Source organism: Heloderma suspectum, chromosome 3, assembly GCF_057233095.1.
Source record: "Heloderma suspectum isolate Gila_16-S chromosome 3, 16-S_ref, whole genome shotgun sequence".
NCBI classification, from domain to species: Eukaryota; Metazoa; Chordata; class Lepidosauria; order Squamata; family Helodermatidae; genus Heloderma; species Heloderma suspectum.
In genome coordinates, this window is record NC_139460.1 from 37757857 (window position 1) to 37777934 (window position 20078).

General features: G+C 43.6%; 1 protein-coding gene across 3 annotated transcripts in view; it reads left to right on the forward strand.

Moving 5' to 3' along the window:
• The window catches only part of MTUS2 (microtubule associated scaffold protein 2), a 355312-nt gene that overhangs the window by 222616 nt on the left and 112618 nt on the right, over positions 1 to 20078 (forward strand). For all 3 annotated transcript variants that reach the window (XM_084841649.1, XM_084841650.1, XM_084841651.1), the window contains one exon: positions 14401 to 14499. In XM_084841649.1, the coding sequence (XP_084697775.1) occupies positions 14401 to 14499 (99 nt within the window). The remainder of the gene's footprint in view (positions 1 to 14400; positions 14500 to 20078) is intronic.

Sequence of the window (20078 nt, forward strand, 5' to 3'; positions counted from 1 at the left end):
AACACAAAGAGCCCCAAACCACAAGAATTTATCCAAAAATTTCTTCTCCTTTGAATTTCTTTTCGAAAGACATTTATTTTCTTTCAAACTGAATGAGAATGGTTGGGGGGGAAATATGGGAGAAATTTTCAGCACAGCACTAACTAAAACCCTGACTGGAATTGGAGTCACCAGCCACCACTGCTTGTGAGCAAATGCCCCTTGAGGCACTCACAAGACAAGCCATTGCTGGGAGAAGAAGGTGAGTCCCTTCCTTGAAGCCACATCCCCTCCCTTCACCATTGATGAATCTTTTCAGGGGAAGCTGGGTGCATTAAAAGCAAGCTTCCGAGTGCCTTGGCTGTTCAGAAATAGATCCAGATGTGGAGAACAAGACATGGAGGAGCTCCACTGCAGAGTGGAAGGACTGAGATTGCCTCCCCCTTCTGTTTCTGAAGAACAATGTGATGGTAATCAGGCACTTGCCTCAGTTGCAGCCATCTTTGTCCTTAAGACCCATCCATCATCAGAACGGCCATGGGGAGGGGTTTGGAGGTGGTCCCCAAAGCAAGCATAATGCACGGCAACATAAAGGTATTTAAAATGGAATCAGCTTTGGCCAGTGGAAGCTGGTGGCTCCGATTTCGATGGGGCTGTAATTCCATTCTGGGTTTTACTCAAAAACACCTAGAATTCTAAAGGAGCCATCCAAGTTGCTGAATTCTATCCCCCAGATGGGTTCAGTACCTTGGATAGCTCCTTTAGAGTTCTGCTGGTTCAGACTGAAGCCCAGAATGGAATCACAGCCCCACCACAATTGCAGCCACCAGCCTTCACTGGCTTTGGCATGACACAGAACCAGGAAGTTAGAGGCAAAAGGTGACACCTTGTGTGATAAAGTATCAATAGCAGGCCTCCTTCATCAGTCACGAGCAGCAGATTGCATTGGAAGGGTTTGCTCTGTGATGCTGCAATGGAAGGCTCCACTTGCCTGATTTTGGGAGATCCCCACATCAGAGCTCACCCCATTTCCCTGACCTGCTGTTCAGGGCTGGAGGGGAAATTCACTTCCACCAACCCAGTTGCACACAACTTTTATCTGGATCCAACCCAAGATCGACTGGCGTACACGTGTCTTTTCTTTTAGTTCCGTTTCTTAATCATTGTTCCTCATTTTCCCCTACAGAAAAATAGGTTATGGGGCCAATCCTGCTTGCTCCAAATGCAGAGAGCAGGACACGGAGGAGCTCCATTGTAGTATGGTCCTCACCCACTAGCCATGTTGCCAGGCCAGCCAGCCAGAGCTGTTCTCAGCATGCGCTTTGCCAAGGAAGGCCCTCCCGCACTTCACCCTGACATTTTGCAACCATCTTCCACAGCCCACTCCCACACTGCTGCTCCTGCCTCTGCCAAGAATTAGCTGCATGATCACTCTTGTGCCAAATGCTCCAGTAGATGAGTGCAGGAGGACTGTGCGGCTGAAGCACAGCCTCCCCCAACCTGATGCCCTCCAGGTATTTTATTTATTTATTATTAAATTTATTAATCGCCCATCTGGCTGGTCACCCAGCCACTCTGGGCGATGACTACAATGATTTCAGACTACATTTCAGACTGATTTCAGACTACAACTCCTAGCATTCCTGAGCATTGGCCATGATGGCTGGGGCTGATAGGAGTTCAAGTCCCAAACATCTGGAGGGCAGCAGGTTGGGGAAGGCCGTTGTAGCAATTTACATGATCACCCAGATTCTCCAAAAACCAATGCGACACTCGTCTCGCTTCATTTCCGACATTCACTTGTGCACTTTTTTTTCATTTCGGTCAAATGGGGAAAGTACATGTTTCGAACAGGGACAATGCACACTTTTAAGAGAGCATACCAAAAGTGTGCACTTTCCCCCATAGAGCAAAGTGTAAAAATGCGCATTTTTTAAAAAATCACATGTTTGAAAGTGCGCTTTTTTAAAAAATGCACCTTTTTTGTAGTGCAAGTGTGCATTAGGGAATTTGCAAATATTTCTGGAGCGCAAGCTCTTCTGCTAGCGTTCAGTGGTGCAATCATGGCGTATTCCCGTGATTTGTGAACAGTAACAAAATTCTTGTATGACCCTAGTTGTGTTGAGTTGGTGGAGAGCTGTATTGGTGGGGTATCAAGGCAATGTTGTGGGAGGCTCTACCAGCAGGGGTACGGAAGCTCATGACCCTGGGCCAAATCCGTTCTCCTGGGGCCCCAATCCAATTCTCTCAGGTTCCTCTGGTGGTCATGCCCCCTTTCCCCAACCACTAAGTCTTTGTGGGTTTCCCAGCTTTTATGCAGCTTTTCCCCATTCTGAAAGGCTTAGTTCCTGGCATTAAGAGCTTTAAACTAAAATATGCCAGCATTTTGGCCCCACTGCCATTGCTTCTCTGAAATTCAGTTCAGGCTGAAAGAGGTTCATCACCCCTGACTACAGCCTCTGGTGGCACCATTCTGTGCCTAGCTGTCCATGCACAGAACAAGCAGAGACGCATCTCATATTTTTGGGAACCAGATCATCAGGGAGAAAGCCGTGGTCCAAGACTGTTCATCTGGCCATTCCGGTACCTATCAGAACAAATAAACTATGTACAGAGTGGATAAGCCATTCTGGACAGGGAGAGTAGCTGTTATTGTGGGTTGCTGCTGCACTGCGGATACAATGCACATGCTGAACCAGAAGACACTGTAGGCATTAAGCACAGTTGCCACTTTTATTAGGGCCTGAGTGCAGCAGATGCTGTATCCATAGCTTGCTCATGAAAAAAAAAAGTGTTGAGACAAGTTTTATGGCTGGCTTTAAAATGGGTTTGGACAAATTCCTGGAGGAAAAGGCTATCAATGGCTACTAGTCTTGATGGCTGTGTGCTACCCCCAGTACCGGAGGCAGTGAGCCTATGTACACCAGTTGCTGGGGAACATGGGTGGGAGGGTGCTGTTACACTCATGCCCTGCTTGTGGGTTCCTGGTCAACAGCTGGTTGGCCACTGTGTGAACAGAATGCTGGACTGGATGGACCCTTGGTCTGATCCAGCATGGCTCTTCTTTTGTTCTTATGTTCTTACATACTTTACTGAAAGAGAACACACATACAAATAGTCCTAATATTGCAGTGGACAGCTAAGTTATTGTAACCCACAGCTAATGTATGATTGCCGTCTACAGATCCTTTTAATACTATAAATGGCCCCACATGTAAAGGAATCACATCACTTTATTGTTCCCCTTTGTTACTGGCATTATTTTTCTCTCTCTTATGCACCATGTATCACACACGTCCTCTGGTCAGCTCTTCACATTCCTTACTGTGAGAATGCACAAATTGGTGGTTCTGAAATTACATTTTTTATTAAACTGGGAGGAAAGAGGCAAAAGATGAGCCACAGAAAGACAGAAGGCAGTAAAACATTTATTATTTCACAGTAGATCTCTCTGGTCCTAGCCAACAAATGTTGAATAACCACTATTCGTTTTGGTGTCATATCTAATATTCAGTTTTGACAGCTATCTACACAGGTTAAGAAGCCAAATCTGAAGCAGCAACAAGAAAATGCTACTGTAGGGAATGATGTGAAAGTGCTGAATTCTTATGGAGAGATGATATAATGCATTAAAAAAAACATGGCTGATGAGGCTTGAAATGTGGCTTTGGGCATACCGGCATTGCTCCTTTAGCTTTATTTCCTTCATCAAGAGCCTTCAGAAGGCAATAAAGAAAAAAAGCAGAGGAGACAGGAGAAGTAAAATCACTGCTTAAATATATTTCAAGAGGTCATTATGGAATAATCTCTTCCCTTCGCCCTTCCAGCTGCTGGCCACTGCCAATAGTCCTGTCAAGAAAAAAGAAAAAAAAGAAAGATAAATATTGGTTTGGGGGGAGGTGATAAGTGAGGTTGTCAGCTCCATTTTTCTAAAAGCCAAACATGCTAAGAAGGAACTTGCCAGCATTCTCCAGACGGAAATCTGATCGGATCAAGCAGCGAAAAATAAGAAACAGTTGAACACACTGGAAATACAGTTGAAATTGGCTCATCCCTCAGGTTATATCAGAAGTACATTGCTTTCCACAAGTTCAACACCTTCATTTATGAAAATAAGAACCTCCTTCCAGTGTCACAAAAAATACCTAGCTCAGGATCTCAGCACATCTCCCTTGGATTCCTGGGATCATCTGAAGGGGATTTGACTGGATTGGAGATATGAAGCTGCCTCACACTGAGTTAGTTCATTGGTCCGTCTAAATCAGAACACCCTACTTTGATTGGCTGCAGTTTTCCAGGGTCTCTGGCAGAGGTCTTCCCCACCTTTCTGCTACCCAAGATCCTTTTCACTGGAGATGCAAGTTCCTAGATACCCTAGAGTGCAGAACCTCTTTCACCCCAAGGGCCAATTTCTGTTTTGGAGAATGTCTTGGGGGCTGCATTCCAGTGGTGAGTGAGGCCGAAGGTAAAAGGGGTGAGGTAAAAAAATACCAGCATATTTTAGCTTAATGCTTTTACTACCAGTAAAAGCACAAGAGGCAAGTATCAGTAGGCCCAGGGAAACCCCAAGGTTTCCAGAAGAACAAAAAAAAAACCTGTTCAAAAACTAAGGGGGAAACATTTCCCCAAAACAGCCCAGTGAGGATTGAGCAATCGGGTGGGGGGATAGGAAAGAGGGAGGGACAGAATAGAGTATCCTGGAAAAGGGCTTGGCTGACTTGGCTGGAACCCTGAACAGGTGCACTCCATACTGCAACATTTTGTTGCAGTTCTCACTTGTTAGAAATAACAACAACAACAACAACAACAACAAACAGAATCTGCTACAAATGTGCAGAACCATCCCCCCACCCCCCAGATTGACACTGGAAAAGAAAAGGTATGCTTGGACTGGACACAGTGAGAGCCCTTCCAGCTCAGTCTCACTGCTCTAAAAATACTATGTCTGTCTTCTCCCATATGTTCCCCAAGGTGTACATGCAGTTTAGTTTTAATGGGAAACATCTGTAGGAAAGGGGTTCACAGTCTCATTTGAAATGCATTCATATTTGACGAAAGTACATCCTTATAACAAGATGTAAACAGGTAACTCACTGGTAAAGGAACAGCTTCAAGTATACTAATTAGAAGAATATAGCCATTAAATACAATTCGAAATGTTTAATGTGTTGGATTTTCCTGGCAGAGGACTATTGCATCCATACATTCTCATTTGAAACCAAACCAAACATAACTTTAAGGTCGATAGTAAATCTGGTGTTCTCATGAAATCTGCTTGTCATCTAAATTAGGCAGGCAGGGTAGAGATCATCTTTAATTAACACAACTGGTATCTCATCTTGCTGCACTACAGCAATTGAGGCTGTCAAAAAAACAAAACAACACCCACCCCTCACCCCCCACCCCATGAGCCAAAAAAAGAAGGAGGAGCACCTAGCATGGGACAACAGCATTAAAAAATAATTGCCATGCAAATTGTTTTGATGACATGAGCTGATTGCTTTTCTTCCACTCTATGAAATGAGTAAATTTAATTAGATTTCACTGTATTATACCATCCTCTTATGCATATTTAGAACTTTCTCAGTTTTGCATATTTTGCCAGTGTCGAAGATTAAACAGAAACAGAGAGGAAGAAGGAGAGGGAAAAGCAGAAATAGGGAGGGGAGGAGAGAATGGAGCCTGTCCTTTAATTCTAGTGAAATACCTTACACTAAAGCCACAAGCCTACACTCACATACTTGGGAGTAAGTCCCATTACACTCAATGGGGCATCATTTTGAGTAGACATGTATGGGATTGCACTGTAAGAGAGCCAGTTGAGGAAACATGGTGAGAAATATTTTATTTTTATGGTTGGTAATTTTAAAGAAAGGACAAAGATTGGCCAAGACCGAAACACGTTGGCTTTCATCCACCTCCAGTTAGTTGTCACTAAGATCCTGGCTACATCGCACTCCCTGCATGAAAAGAAGAATGGGTCCATCACATTCTGACTGACAGAGATGTACAGGAAGTAGGGTGGCCAGACATCCTACTTTCCAGAGGACAGTCTTCTATTTTAGAGAGCTGGGAGAGGGCAGCCCTCTGCTGGAAGATGTCCTCTGTTTGATGGTCTGTCCAGTCCAAGTCTGGTTTAAAGTCAAAGAACCCTGTGAAGGAAGAGCAAGATGGAGGGCTTGAAGTTGCCAGGCAACAGTGAGCACCTGGACAGCAGACTGAGTGGGCACGCAGGTCACCTGGTCAGTCTTCTCCTCTATGGTGAGACGTATTGTGTTTCTATCTAAATTATCATAATTATTTCTAAATGTGTGTCTATACAAGTATATTAGCACATGTAAACTTTATACAAATCTAGGAACGGGAGAACCAAGGATATTCAAGCTCAACTAAATTCTCTGAAAATCACTTCAAAGGTTGTTCCAGCTTGCTTCAGTTTTGGTTTTTGCCCCATTTTTCAGCTCATTCGAATCGGGAAAGTGTACCTTTCTAACAGGAAAAGTATGCATTTCTGTGCATATTTTTCAAAAGTGTGCACTTTCCCCATTGAGTAAAGCATGAATAGGCATGGGGGGGGGAACGCACATTTCAAAGTGCACATTTTTTAAATTGCACTTTTTCTAAATGAAATTGCAAATTCAGGAATGTGCAAAGCACTCCTGCTCACTTTTCTGGTGGTATTGTGAATGGGACCGGTTCTCATGATTTGCAAACAGAAGCGAAATTCTTGGATTACATACATCCCTATGCAAATCAGTGTTCTCTTTGCTGATAATGCATTTCCTCTGCTTTGGCAATGTATAAGTGGCCACCCTAACAGAAAGCTGGAGGGAACCATACAGCTTTGTCCATCCGCTATCTGTGCTTATCTTCTCCTTCAGTGACTAGTTTTCCCTAGAGATTAGGAAGGAGAAGGGCAGGGCACTAAAAGAGAGATAAGATGAACAAACATTGGATGGAGAAAAGCAGTCAGCAGCTATAAACACAGCAAACCACTGTTTGAGCCCTCTCTCTATTTCTCTGCCTGACTCTGGGTAACCTTGTGGAATTCTTAAAAGTCATAGTGTTATTTTATTTACTACATTTCTACACCATCTATTAGCTGGAGCTCTCTGGGCAGTACACCAAACAGAAATAAAACCATACCATACAGGAACAATGAACCATAATGTCAAATCTAAAATGTATTTCAACAGCCATAGAGTAAATGCAAAAGCACGAACACTAGGGGGCTAAAAAACCTAGGAAAATACGAAGGCCTTCTCCTGGTGCCCAAAAGAGCACAATGTACACTCAAGGATTAAGTCCCACTGAAAATAATGCAAAGCAATGCAGTAAGTGGTTATTTATTTGCAATCCTCATCCCCTGACCCTAGTGTTAATGGATGGAGGGTTTATGGATGGATGCCCCTCCACTGGATGCCCCTCCACTGACCGCTGCTGATGGTGAGGGGTGTTGCTGGTGGAGAGGGGTGGGGGTGTCAAGGTTCCGCTTATGACCTGGACCCCTGAGCAACCCCTTAAGGATTGCTTGCCTCCTTAAGAGACCCACCTTCCTTCTTTTAAACTTCCCCTTCTCAGTAATGTGGGGTTTAGGCTGTAGATGTGGGGCGATTGACACACCAGACACTTGGGGTTTAATCACAATAGTTTACTGGTAAATTTAAAGCAAACAATCACAACAAAAGGTATTTACACAATACAGTGATAAGTCACTTTTGCTAGGAAAAGGACAACAAGACTTACTTGCAAAAACAGCAACAACAAGGAAGTCAAGAAATAGAGGGGGCGGGAGGAAATGCTCCTAGGCTAACACACGGTCTTCAGTCCATATTGGCTTGCTTATTCGTGTTCTTTCTATTGTGTTCATCACTGTGAGAGCTGGATATATTCTCTTCCTGCCAGACCTATCATATCTCTTGCTTTCCTCACTTTGTCTCAAATAGTGATGATGGCTCACTGCTCATGAATGGCATAACTTCTGTAAACCACCCAGAGAGCTTTGGCTACGGGCCAGTATAGAAATGTAATTATTATCATTATCATTATTATTATTAACAACAACAACAACAACAACAACAACAACAATAGACCACTCACGTTTAGCGGGATAGAGGGAGGAAGACAAAAAGCTAAATATGGCTGTCTTTCCATGCAAGAGGATAAGGGTGCAACCCTATGCATGCTTAGACAAAAATAAATAATACAACTCCCAGCATCCCCCAGAATGCATGGGTGGCTGGGGGATGCTGGGAATTGTAGTACTTATTTCTGTCTAAGCCTGGATAAGGATTGTGCCCCAAACCATTTTGTGTTTTGCTTGGAAATTGCATTAGTTAATTTTTAACGTCTAACATTTTAGAGTTTAACGTTTTTTGAACGCATGTTTCTGAGAATAGTTGCATCCTGAGTTATATCAAGTAAGCTCTGTTAAGGTGTTTGAGCAGGGGGGCTTAAGCTGGGAATGGAGGGGGGCGCACACAAGTCCCACTCCCAGTGTCCGTGGATGCTCCGGCTCCTCTTCAGACTTTTGCTTCTGAGGTTTTCGAAAGGCACAATTCTATGCAGGTTTAGACAGGAAAAAGTCCTGCAAGTCCCAGCATTCCCCAGCCAGCAGTGCTGGCAGTTATAGGACTTTTTTCTGTCTAAACCTGCATAGGGCTGTGCCCGAAGTGTGTTCCACTTAGGGCGCAATCCTATTCAGGTTGGCGGCCACCTCCAAACTCGGAGGCAACCACCTATCCAATGCAGGGCAGGAGAAGCACAGAGGGGATCATTCCTCTGCGCTCCTCCTACCCAGCATTTTTGGTTAGACAGCCAATTGCGGCTGTCTAGCTGCAGGAGGGCTGAGTGGGGGAGGAGGCTGCTGTATGACACATAGCATGTGTCGTACAGGCATTTCTGCCCTCCCCGCCCCTCCCTGCCCCTTTTTGGCTGCTCTGCACTCCTCTTGTGAGCTTGGAGCATGGGGCTGTTCCGTGCTGCCTTGGAGGCAGCGTGGAAGTGGGGGGAGGTCAGTTCTCCGGGAACCAACCCCGGACCGCGGGCTCTGAGGTCGGATCCTGGAAAACCAGATATCCTATGGCCATCTAGCCGCTGTCTAGTGGCCATAGGATTGCTCCCTCCAAAGCTATAGGGGTTCTCGATGGTGGAGAGGCTTATAGGTGCATTCAGCCAAACACATTTAGAAGTCGCCTTCAGACCTTCGTGTTGAATGCACAAACGTCTGAAGTGGAGCCAGCACATGAAGGGACATTGGGGGCAGGGCTTGTGTGCACGCCCCCTTCCCACTTTGCGCCCAGGACTGACACATACAGGACTGACCCCCGCTAGATGGAGGGCTCCAGTCTCAGAGCCTTCTGCCTATCCTAAACCCTGCCAGTAAGACCCAGGCAGGGCAAGAGGATTTTATAGCCTCTCGGTCCTCTGTTGTTGTTGTTGTTGTTGTTTGCATTTTGCACTAGATGGGCCTCTGAGCCTGTCTTAGCTCACCTACCTGGCTTGGGCAGGGGCAGATCCACGTCTTCTCTCCTCCCTGCCCACAGCCCGGCCCCCAGAATGCCCATTTCCTCCCCTCCTGAGGTTGCAATACTGACCTCAGGAGAGGGGAGCTTTCTATGGTGGCTGGGAAGGGTGGGAAATCCAGACAGGGATTTCCCCCACTCTCGAGGTCTTCGCTCTGTCTATGGCAGGGATGTCAAGAGGCATCCGCAATAGAATGAAATGAGTTGGGATTTCTGTGGATTTGACCTGCAGCTTCTGTGGCGGACCAGCTTTTCTCAAATTGCAGATTCTGCAGACTTGTGGACCAGTTTTGTGTGTGTGTGTTTTTTACTTTCTGGAGTTTTGCGTGAATTTAGTTGCAGAAAAATACATTTTAAAAAATACACTGGCCAAAAATGCACAATTCCCCCATAGGCTAAAGCAAGAAAATGTGCATTTAGGGGGGATTTGTGCATTGGGGGAATTTGTGCATTTTCACAAATGTGAATTTGCACAAATTTAGGAAATTGGAAAAAAAAACAATTCTGTCAATGAGTGGACGACAGAACAAAAGGCACTGACAATCCTCAAAAAGCAGACGGGATGGATTTTACAAAATCCCAACATCCCTAGTCTATGGCCTCGAAGGGGTAAATCCCCAGTATCCCATATCTCAGACAATGTCTACGGGCCATAGGGTTGCTATCCAGCTGTGCTCAGGTTTGCAGCCTTTCCCCTTATATTGGACTTATTCAGAGCCCACATTTAGTGTTGTTGTTTTATTAATCAACTTTTTCAGATGTTACGAACAAGCTGAGAAGCCAACTGCAGGTTTGATGAAGGATTCTAAACCTCCTAGTACAGAATTACAAGAATATACTTTTTTTCCCCCCTAATGCTTTATGCAACTGTTTTCCTCCCAAGGCTTGAAGTGCAAAGCCCTGGAAGTGCAGGTTTTATTATTGCTATGATAATCTGAAACTCCACGTTACAAAGATAGCGAGTTTTTAACTTGTTTTGACAGTAGCTTAGTTTTCAGGTTCAACTAGGGATGTCAGAGAATTCCACCACGGATCTCGGTGAGGCTGAATGCCAGTGCATTTGGCCCCCCGAAATCCATGGCGGAATGAAGCCCCTGCCCCCCCCACCCCATGAAAGGCGTGCAAAACGGAGCACTTACCTGCTGCCATCCGCGCTGACTTGCGAATGGCGGCCGCGCTGCGGCCGCCATTCGCTTCCTCATCATAGCTGTGATAGGCTACATAAATAATTACGTAGCCTATCACGGCTAATGCAGGGACGCCATGTGTGTCCCTGTGGAGGCCGTGATAGGCTACATAAGTATTTACGTAGCCTATCACGGCAAGCTAAAAACAACAACAACAAAACAGTGTACACAAATGGTGGTGGATATGGCAACCGCCATTTGCGTTCCCTTTTTTTCACTGTTTTAGCCTACATAAATATTTACGTAAGCTATTACGGCGAAAAAAAGGGGAACGCGAATAGCGTAGTGGGCGTTATTTGTATTCCTTTTTTTTTTTTTTTGCCGTAATAGCTTACGTAAATATTTATGTAGGCTAAAACGGTGCAGGGGAAAAGGAACACAAATGGCTGCCACTACGCTATTTGTGTTCCCCTTTTTTTCACCGTAATAGCTTACGTAAATATTTACGTAGGCTAAAACAGTGAAAAAAAGGGAACGCAAATGGTGGCCGCCATTTTTTTTATTTTTTTTTTGCCTGCAGGCTGCCCAGCGGCCGGATGTCTGGCTGCGGGCAGCCCTGGCCGGCAGCTCTACAAAATCTCTGCAGAATGGAGCCGGCCGGATTAGGATTTCGGGGGGAAGTGCAGAGCACCTCCCCCCCACTGCTAATCACCTCGTCGAAAAGGTAAGTGACTTTTGTACATCCCTAGGCTCAACTACCCAGCAGTGTAATATGGCTGATCTATTTGTCATTTCCCCTATGAGACATGTTAGTATGTGCACAAGACAGATGTAAAAGTGCATTATTTGAGCATCATTTATCCTTCACTTGAAATGATTGCCCAATTTGCTCTTGGTTTCTATCTCATTACTACCAGATGTTATGTAGCCTGAAAATAATGTGTTTTAAATGCCAAAGGTAAATAGCAAAAATGGCATCCTTTCTTGACCTTGAAACTCCCAGTGACTTGCCAGGACTTTCTATACACACTTACCTGGGGTAAGCCCCACTGAATAAATAGGCCTTACATCTTAGTAGACAAGCCAAGACTGTGCTGTAAACCTCTTTATTGGGAAATACATCTTACTGACCCAAGCGGGACAGGCTTCCTAGAAAAAAAGTATGCAGCCTTGGGCAGGCCCAGCATACCCTGGAGGACACTATCTCCCCTGTGTCCTGCTGCAATGGTAGGCCAACTTGAGGTTCATCAAAGCTTAAATCTGAGCATCATCTGGAGATGCTGTGACACATTTTTATTTAGGCAAGCATTCAGTGACCACTTATAATTAAGGATAAGTTAAACAGTACTGTGGTGTATGTGTGCATGTGTGTATTTGTGTGTGTGTGTGTGTGTGTGTGTGTGTGTGTATATATATATATATATATATATATATAAATAAAATTTTATTGCCATTTTGTTTTAATAAGATTGTTACCCTGTAGCTCTCTGTATTGGACATAGAATCGTAGAATCATAGAATAGTGGGGTTGGAAGGGGCCTACAAGGCCATCGAGTCCAACCCCCTGCTCAATGCAGGAATCCAAATCAGCGCATCCCTGACAGATGGCTGTCCAGCCTCGTCTTGAATGTCTCCAGTGTGGGAGAGCTATACATCTAAAAATAAAGAAGCATATAACTAGCTGGCTTTGGTTCAAGAGTTTCATTTGCTCAAATATATTTCGAATCGCCCTCATCCAGCCTTTCATAGGCCAAATGAAGTGAGTGAGTCAGGCCACCCCCTGATGCCAATGGATAGGGCCCCATCCACTGGCATCATTCGCTCTGGCTTCACTGAGCATGGGCTTTCTCCAGCCAGGGAAAGTCCACAAACAGCAAAGATGCCTTGACTGAAGTGCCAACTGAAGAGCCCTCCTCCAGCTGGTGCCTTGGTCAGGGCATGTTTACCTGTCTCACACTTTCCCCCATTGGGGAGGAAGCAGGGCAAGCAAAGCTAGCAGGGAGAAAAAAACCCGCTGTTATCTCTGATCAGTGATTGGAAATAACAGTGGGGATCCCCACGCATGCCATTCCCCCTTCTAATTGGGAGGGCTAGAGCACACAGGGAAATCCCTGCTAGCTCCAGTCACTGATAACAGATATTGGATTCCCTTGTCTGCTAGCCTTCAGGGGGCAGCATTTTGGGGGTGGGGAGGGGCTTTGGGGTAGGGCCTTGCTTGAGGCTCCATGAGCCAGATGGGCCAACCTGGCAGGCCAGATTTGGCCTGTGGGCCAGAGGTTCCCCACCCTGGATGTAGCCCAATATTGTCCACTTTGACTGACAGTTGCTTTCCAGAGCCTTAGGCAGAGTTCATTCACAGTACCAGCTACTAGGGGTGTTTCCAGATGACGCTTTAAATTGCACCATCGCCCTGCCTCCTTCACAGAATTTTATGGAGGATCCAAGCAATGATGTTTCGCACTTGTAGTCCTCTTGTGCTTTCCCACCACTTCATCTGTCTTTTTTCTTATTGCAGAAAATCTTATTGGAGAAAAAGATGAAAGAGCTGGACAATGCCTTCTAATCGGAAACGCTTGGGGCCCTCCGTCTGGAAGCATCCCAAGGTGGCTTATTGCTGTAAGCCTCCTTGGGAGGGCTTCTGCCTTGAAAAGTGGCCAAGAAATGTTTTATAAATAAATAAATAAATAAATAAATAAATAAATAAATAAATAAAACATCCCATGTCCTTTTAATGAAATCATGTTACTTTATTTTAAGGATTGTTGTCAGAATCCCTATTCAGTTTCATCAGGTTGCCTCTCATTCAAAATGTGACTAGATTTATTTATTTGTTTGTTTGTTAATTTATTTATTATTACATTCATAGCCTGCCTTTTTTCCTCCCTAAGGAACCTAAGGCAATGTACGTAATCCTCCTCTCCATTTTATCTTCACAACAACAGCCCGGTGAGGTAGGTTGGGCTGAGCATCTGTGACTGTCCCAAAGTCACCCAGTGAGCTTCCATGGCCGAGGGGACTAGAACCTGGATCTCCTGACTCCCAGTCCAATGCTCTAGCCACTACACCACACTATTTACAACATGAACAGTGCTTTGCAGAGTTTCATAGACAAAAGACAGGCCCCTGCCTCAAGGAGCTTACAGTCTAATTCTTAAATGGCAAAGTAATGGAAGGACTCGTGGAATTTGGTGGATAGTAAATAGTGTAGGGCAGCCTTCCCCAACATAGCGCCCTTCAGATGTATTGCACTACAACTCCCATTATCCCCAGCCAGCATGGCCAATGGTCAGGAATGCTGGGCGTTGTAGTCCAAAACTTCTAAAGGGCCTCAGATTGGGAAAGGCTGGTGTAAGTGAGTGGAGCAGTAGGTACTGGAGAAAAGTGTGCATTATGAAAACTAAAGAAGTTCCTCCCCCAAGCCCTTAGAAGCACCATCCATATCTCTTTTAGCTCTAGAGCCTTTAGAAAATACTGCCTACTATTTTAAATCATTTTCATGTAACCATGAAGACTAGAAACTAGCTTTTGTTACACCTAAAGCAGAGGAATTTCAAATCTATTGGTGGCATCTCTTCATAGTGAATACATGGAGATTGGCACAAGGCCAGCAGGCATGACTGCACTCCCCACTCCACAGACCTATATGGCATATGAATAGTGCTAATGTGATCAAAGTCATGCAGAAAATGTATATCCATATAGCTATGTTTCATATTATGTACATGTACAGTTGCAAAGTAAAGATCAACTGCCTTAACATTTTTTTGCAGGCTCGAAGAAAGAAGTACAGAGAGATCAAGAGGCTAGCAGACCCACCATTTCATCCCCTAAGAGACTGATTGTATCAGCTACTAAGCTCCACTCACCAGGTATTTATAAAACTGAGCATTCTTGTTTTAAGGGCTGTTTAAACTTGTCAAGTTTTCAGATTTTGGTAATGCACAAAGAATCTGAGACTTGCACCAATAAAGGGAATGTGTTCAAGTCTCATTAAAGTACGATAACCCAGGTGGCTGCCTCTTGCCAGAAGTAGGCGGTTAGTTCTTAAGATGTGGTCTTCTACATCAGTTTCATTCTGGATGGCCTCTTCCACTTGTTCCTCACACTAGGGAAGAGGGAGAAATTTGTTCCATTCACATTTTAATGCAAGCTTACCTTATTTCATACTTTTGACCCAATATGCAAACCAAGTTATCCTTTAAATTTTGCATTTTTCCCTCCACTTTTGATTGGATGGAATTCTCCAGTCAAACAATCCATACAACAATTTGTATATTAGGTGAAAATGCACACAAAAATGCATATGTAAGTAAAAATAATATTCAAAGATGCAACCAGTTAGGAAAATTGTGTGGTAAAATAATATACAAAAATGCATGTACTAGGAGAAATATGCACAAAAATGCAGATACATTTTCCAGCAAACGTTTTTCTCAAAGTTTGGGATGCTCGAATTTAAGATTGAAAAAGTTCTCAAAGTTCAAGAGAAACTGAACTTAAGTCTGAAAAAATGAAAAACTGAGAGAAACCAAAATTGACAGATTTGCCCATTCTTACCTGACACACCCTGTGCCTTTGGCCATGGAACTTGCCAAGACCCTGCTTTGCAGATTTAATTAACATGCCCAAATCCTTGGATTATTAGCGCCTTCTGGATAGTTAAAAGATTCTCCTTGCTTGTAGAGACCAAACACTTCTGAATATTGGTCAAACACATCTGAAGATTGGCCAATGAGTGGATTGAGAAACAGTGACCTTGCAGGTTGAGGCACACACAAATATGAATGTGGTTCACATTCAAGGCTCTTTTGGCACTTTTCATTTAATGGGCCTCATCTGCTACATGCAGCCTCCATGAATTTGGTGACCACATGGAAAAGGAAATGGGACACCTCCAATTGACAACACTTCCAAAATGGGTACACTCTCAGACCATATCCTCCCACTCCCAACTGATGACCATGCATTTATCTTCTTTATCCTTTATCCATCTTCCTTGTTTTTTCCCCTCCTCTTTCTCTTTTTTTGGGGTGGGGGGAGGAGGAGGTTGATGGTTCACTTCCTGGTTGGCCTTTCAGTTCGTTAAGGAAGCTTAAAATGGTTGCCCATTGGCTCTGAATTTCCCAGGCATTGGCTTCTCAGTTCATGAAGCTACATATATTACAATTGACAGGTTTCTCTGCTGGACTGGAGGGAGCAGGGAAGAAGACAGGAGAGGAGGAATATTTATTTGGTGGGTTGCCCTACATGAACACAAAATCTATAAAGGATAAATTAAATAATAAACCTCAAACTGGCTATGTACACAGCAGGAAGGTTTCATTATGCCAGCAGACAAAGCAAGTTATATTCATATCTCTTTGGATAGATTAAGACCATGCCTCTTCCAAACTGAGGCCATTGTTGTTAAATGTTTTTAAAAGATTTGCTAATTGAAAAACATATATTATAAGTCATCCTAAAAAATGAACATGATATACATAAACTACCATCAATTCTAACATACACAAAAAACCCTCATTGGCTTTTCTATAAAGTTTAAACTATTTTTCCAGCTAATATGGGGGGAAAATAGTAGTCCTGATATATTGGCTCACATGTATCAAATACATGACTATCTCCAGCTTTTTCCTATAGTTCCATGTCAGAAGACCCATTCTGACATAATTAAAAAGCCACCTGGCAAGTAGAGCTGAGCTGCAGCACGGAACACTGGAAGAAAAAGACAGATGACTGGTCTATATTAGGGATGTTGCGGAATTATGTTCAGTCTGAGTTTTTAAGCAAAGTGAACTAATTTGAACTTCCCAGGCTAATACGCAGATTAGAATACAGTTATCATGCATATTATGCATTTCTCTGAATTTTGCAATGTAGTTCTCAGTTTGAAAAATGCATACAAAAATGCATATTTCAGGGGAAATGCATGCAATTTAAATGAGACTCTTAGTACAGTTAAAAAAATCACAGAAAATGGGATGGAATAGGTTTATGATTGATCATGTGCAAAACTGATGTAAATCAGAAAGAGACTAACTATCCCTACACGATATGCCTTGTGACTCCTTAAGGCTGCAGTGTTTCATTGATTAATCGTTTAGATAAATTAGGTAAATCATAGTTGCTCAGTTTTTAAAAAGCGCCCCCAATTAATCAAATTGCAGATTTGTTTTAAGTTTTAATTTTATCTAAATAATTTACAAAAACCAAGGGGGTCGGGGGAGAGAAGGCAGGCACCATCATAGAAAAGTCAGATGTCCTTCTCTTTCACACAGGTGGAACTGTATTTACTAAGGACCAAAAGAAATGTAACATTAATTGCATGTAAACATGCACATTAAAAAAAAAATTAATACCTGCTGCAGGGCTCCACCAAACAAGATCAGAACCAAAATGCACTGGAAGGAGATTAGGATCCACCACCAACAACATGGTCCCAGTTAAAATCATCTCCCCAAAACTGCTGTTAGCCCTGCGAGGAAAACTCTGGTGCCAATGGGAGCTTTTTTTTCAGGGCTAATAGTGGTGAAGGGTAATTTCCATTGGGATCTTGCAAGGGGGATAGGGTTTAAAAACTCTCTCCACACACCACAGCCCTGCCCCCCCCCACCTTCCCATGGTGGCTGTTTGGGGAGTAATCCTATGGGTTGTGCCCTCATGAGATGGCAACCTCCAAATGCAGAAGCTTCTGTGTATCCAGTGCCCTGGTGAGCTAATGTCAGCAGGGCGGGAAGAGCGACAGAAGCAAAATTTGCCTCCCTGTCCTCCATGTTTTGTTTTGTTTCCTCTAGACAGGCCTCTGAGCCCATCTAGAGAGGGTGCGCTGGTGGGGGCAGGACTGGGGCTGGAGAGTCCATAGGATTCCTCATATCCTGGCCGATCCCCTCCCTACTCACTGCCATGCCCCCTCTCTGACCTCACCGAGGCTGCTTTTGTGAACTTGGGAAGCAGCTGGCGTGGTTCTTTCTGTGGCAGCTGCAAGGGGGTGTGGGGACAGATCAGATACTAGAGTTCCCCTTCCAAGGTCATAGCCAAGTCTACGGCCTCGGAGGGGGGACTCCAAAGAATCCTGTGGACCCTGGGACACTCTCCTGGGACCATAGGATTGCTCTCCCATCCCCTTTAAACATGCTTGTCCATTACTTTGCATGCAATTAACACGACATCTAGTTGGACTCCATCATGATGTCTGCTGCAATACAGGTGTGCAAAGTCTAAAAAGAGAGAGAGAATATATTTTTTCAGTACTACTTTTATTCCTATGCAAATACATTCCTATTTAATCAATTAAAATTCATACAACAAAATTCTTTTTGACAGCTCTAGTTACTCCCTCTGTGGATGGCAGGATTTATCATGGAATGCCACAAAGGACCCTGTCAACATTAAATTCTAAAAATAAAATAAAAAATCTTAACCTTTCAAATAGCACTTAGTGGCCATAATCCAATATTCAATTTCATATGCTTCAGTGCTATCTATTTTAATAGGAATTAAGTGTCCATAACCTTGTTCTAGACTGTGGCAGGTTACAAAAAGTTAATAGGATTTCTTTTTTAAACCCACAGTTTCATCTGACCCCAAAAGAGACATTGTAATGGAATTGTATCCCTTTATAGGATCAGGCCTGTCATTTAAGTTTTTCCATTCCTTGAAAAACTTGGAAACAAATTATTATCAGTTAAAGGTATTCAAGGCTCAGTGCCATAGCGTAAATTAAAATGGTTTCAAGGGGATATCCATTCACTCTTTAAAAAGGTATTTAAATGTAGGGATGGGTGAGAAATTTTAATTTAATTTGCATTGAAATGCAAACTTACTGAATTTGCATTTCCTGAACCAGAATACAGTTAAATGAAGAAATCTATACTTTTCTGAAGTTTGCGATATGCTTTACCCCCAAAATTGCATACAAAAAATACATACATTTGAAAAACGTCGCTCAAAAATTGTGCACATTTGAAACAATGCATACAAAAATGCATATATTTGTAGAAATGCACACAAAAACACTGTATTCAATGGTGGAAATCGCTTGTGAAAAATGTGTGCATCTAAAAAAGTGTGCTCAAAAATGTATACACATGAACAATGCATACAAAAAAATATGTATATTTTGAAAAATGTGCAAGAAAATAAGTACCAATTTTCATGCAGACTATTAAAAAATCTCAGTCCAATGCAGATATGGGACAGAACAAACTTAGCAGTGAAAAAATGACAACCTAAGCACAGTTGAGCTTGAGAGATTCATCCATCCCTAGCTGAATGTTCATCATAACCTTCAGCCATCATGTTTCCCGTAGTTGTTTCTGAAGCTGACTCAAGGATGTACGTATATCTGTACATCCATGCTGCCTCACCTTTAAAAGAGAAAGTATTACAACTTCCATCTTACCCAGCCAGCGTGGTCATTTGGAGGGCATGACTGGTTTGCTCCCCTCTGATGTTCATGTGGAAAACTCAGAGAACAAATACGTGCAAATCTCATGTTAGATCTCTGCTCAATTTGTGCAAGTTTCCCGTTCACTCAGAGTGAGCAGTGATTGCAAATGCAAACAGGAATCAGGTACAAGACGAGCAGGGAGACAACGTTTGGAGAATCCTAATGATTGTGAATATTGCTCGTTCACCCATCCCCTCATTTGGTGGGGGCACCTGGAGGAGGGTTTCGGAAGATGAACATAGGGTCCAGGTCAGTATATCTGGCAGTTCTATCTGGCAGGTCGGCTTGTATTGTCTACAGACAAACTATCCATTCCTAAGTGATTGAAACATTTTTAAAGCAGTCATCATGCCTGTACCTGTTAACAGGCCTCATACTGCTTCCCTGTAGCACCCCAGAATCTCACAGCTGTTAGAGGAGCACAGCAAAATGAATTCAGAATCACTCCCAGCATCATTAGCGCATTGCATGTCCTATCCCCTGTGTGTGACAGCAGCTGAATGGGCACAGAATATGCATCTTGAGTTGTTCTTTTAGCCCCAGATGAATAGAGTTCAGATTTATCCCTACGGACAAAAATCACAGTATAAATTACAAGGACATTTCAGAGCATTTCAGAAGGACAAGTGAGAGACTTGCACTTCAAATGTTATAAGGTGGCAGGGAATTGGTGAAGGTTTTGGACAACGTTTCAGGGAAGTTTCCTTAATTAAATCCCAGCCAATTGAGCTGTGCAGTCCCAAGGGAAGCCACTCTGAAGCAGTCTCGCTGACCTCACTGTTGTACCGTTTTGTGCCAACTGGATTCTAAGCATTTTAGATAACAAGCATGTTTCTTCTTAAAAGTAAAAATTGGCATGCTCTAAATACCTGGCATGTATTACTGAGACCTGGGTGGGGGAACTGGGAGGGGTCACTCTCTCCCAGGCGTGCCCTCCTGAGTACTCAGTGCAGCACCAACACCGACTTGAGGGTCGGGGAGGGGGGGTTGCCGTGGTCTATA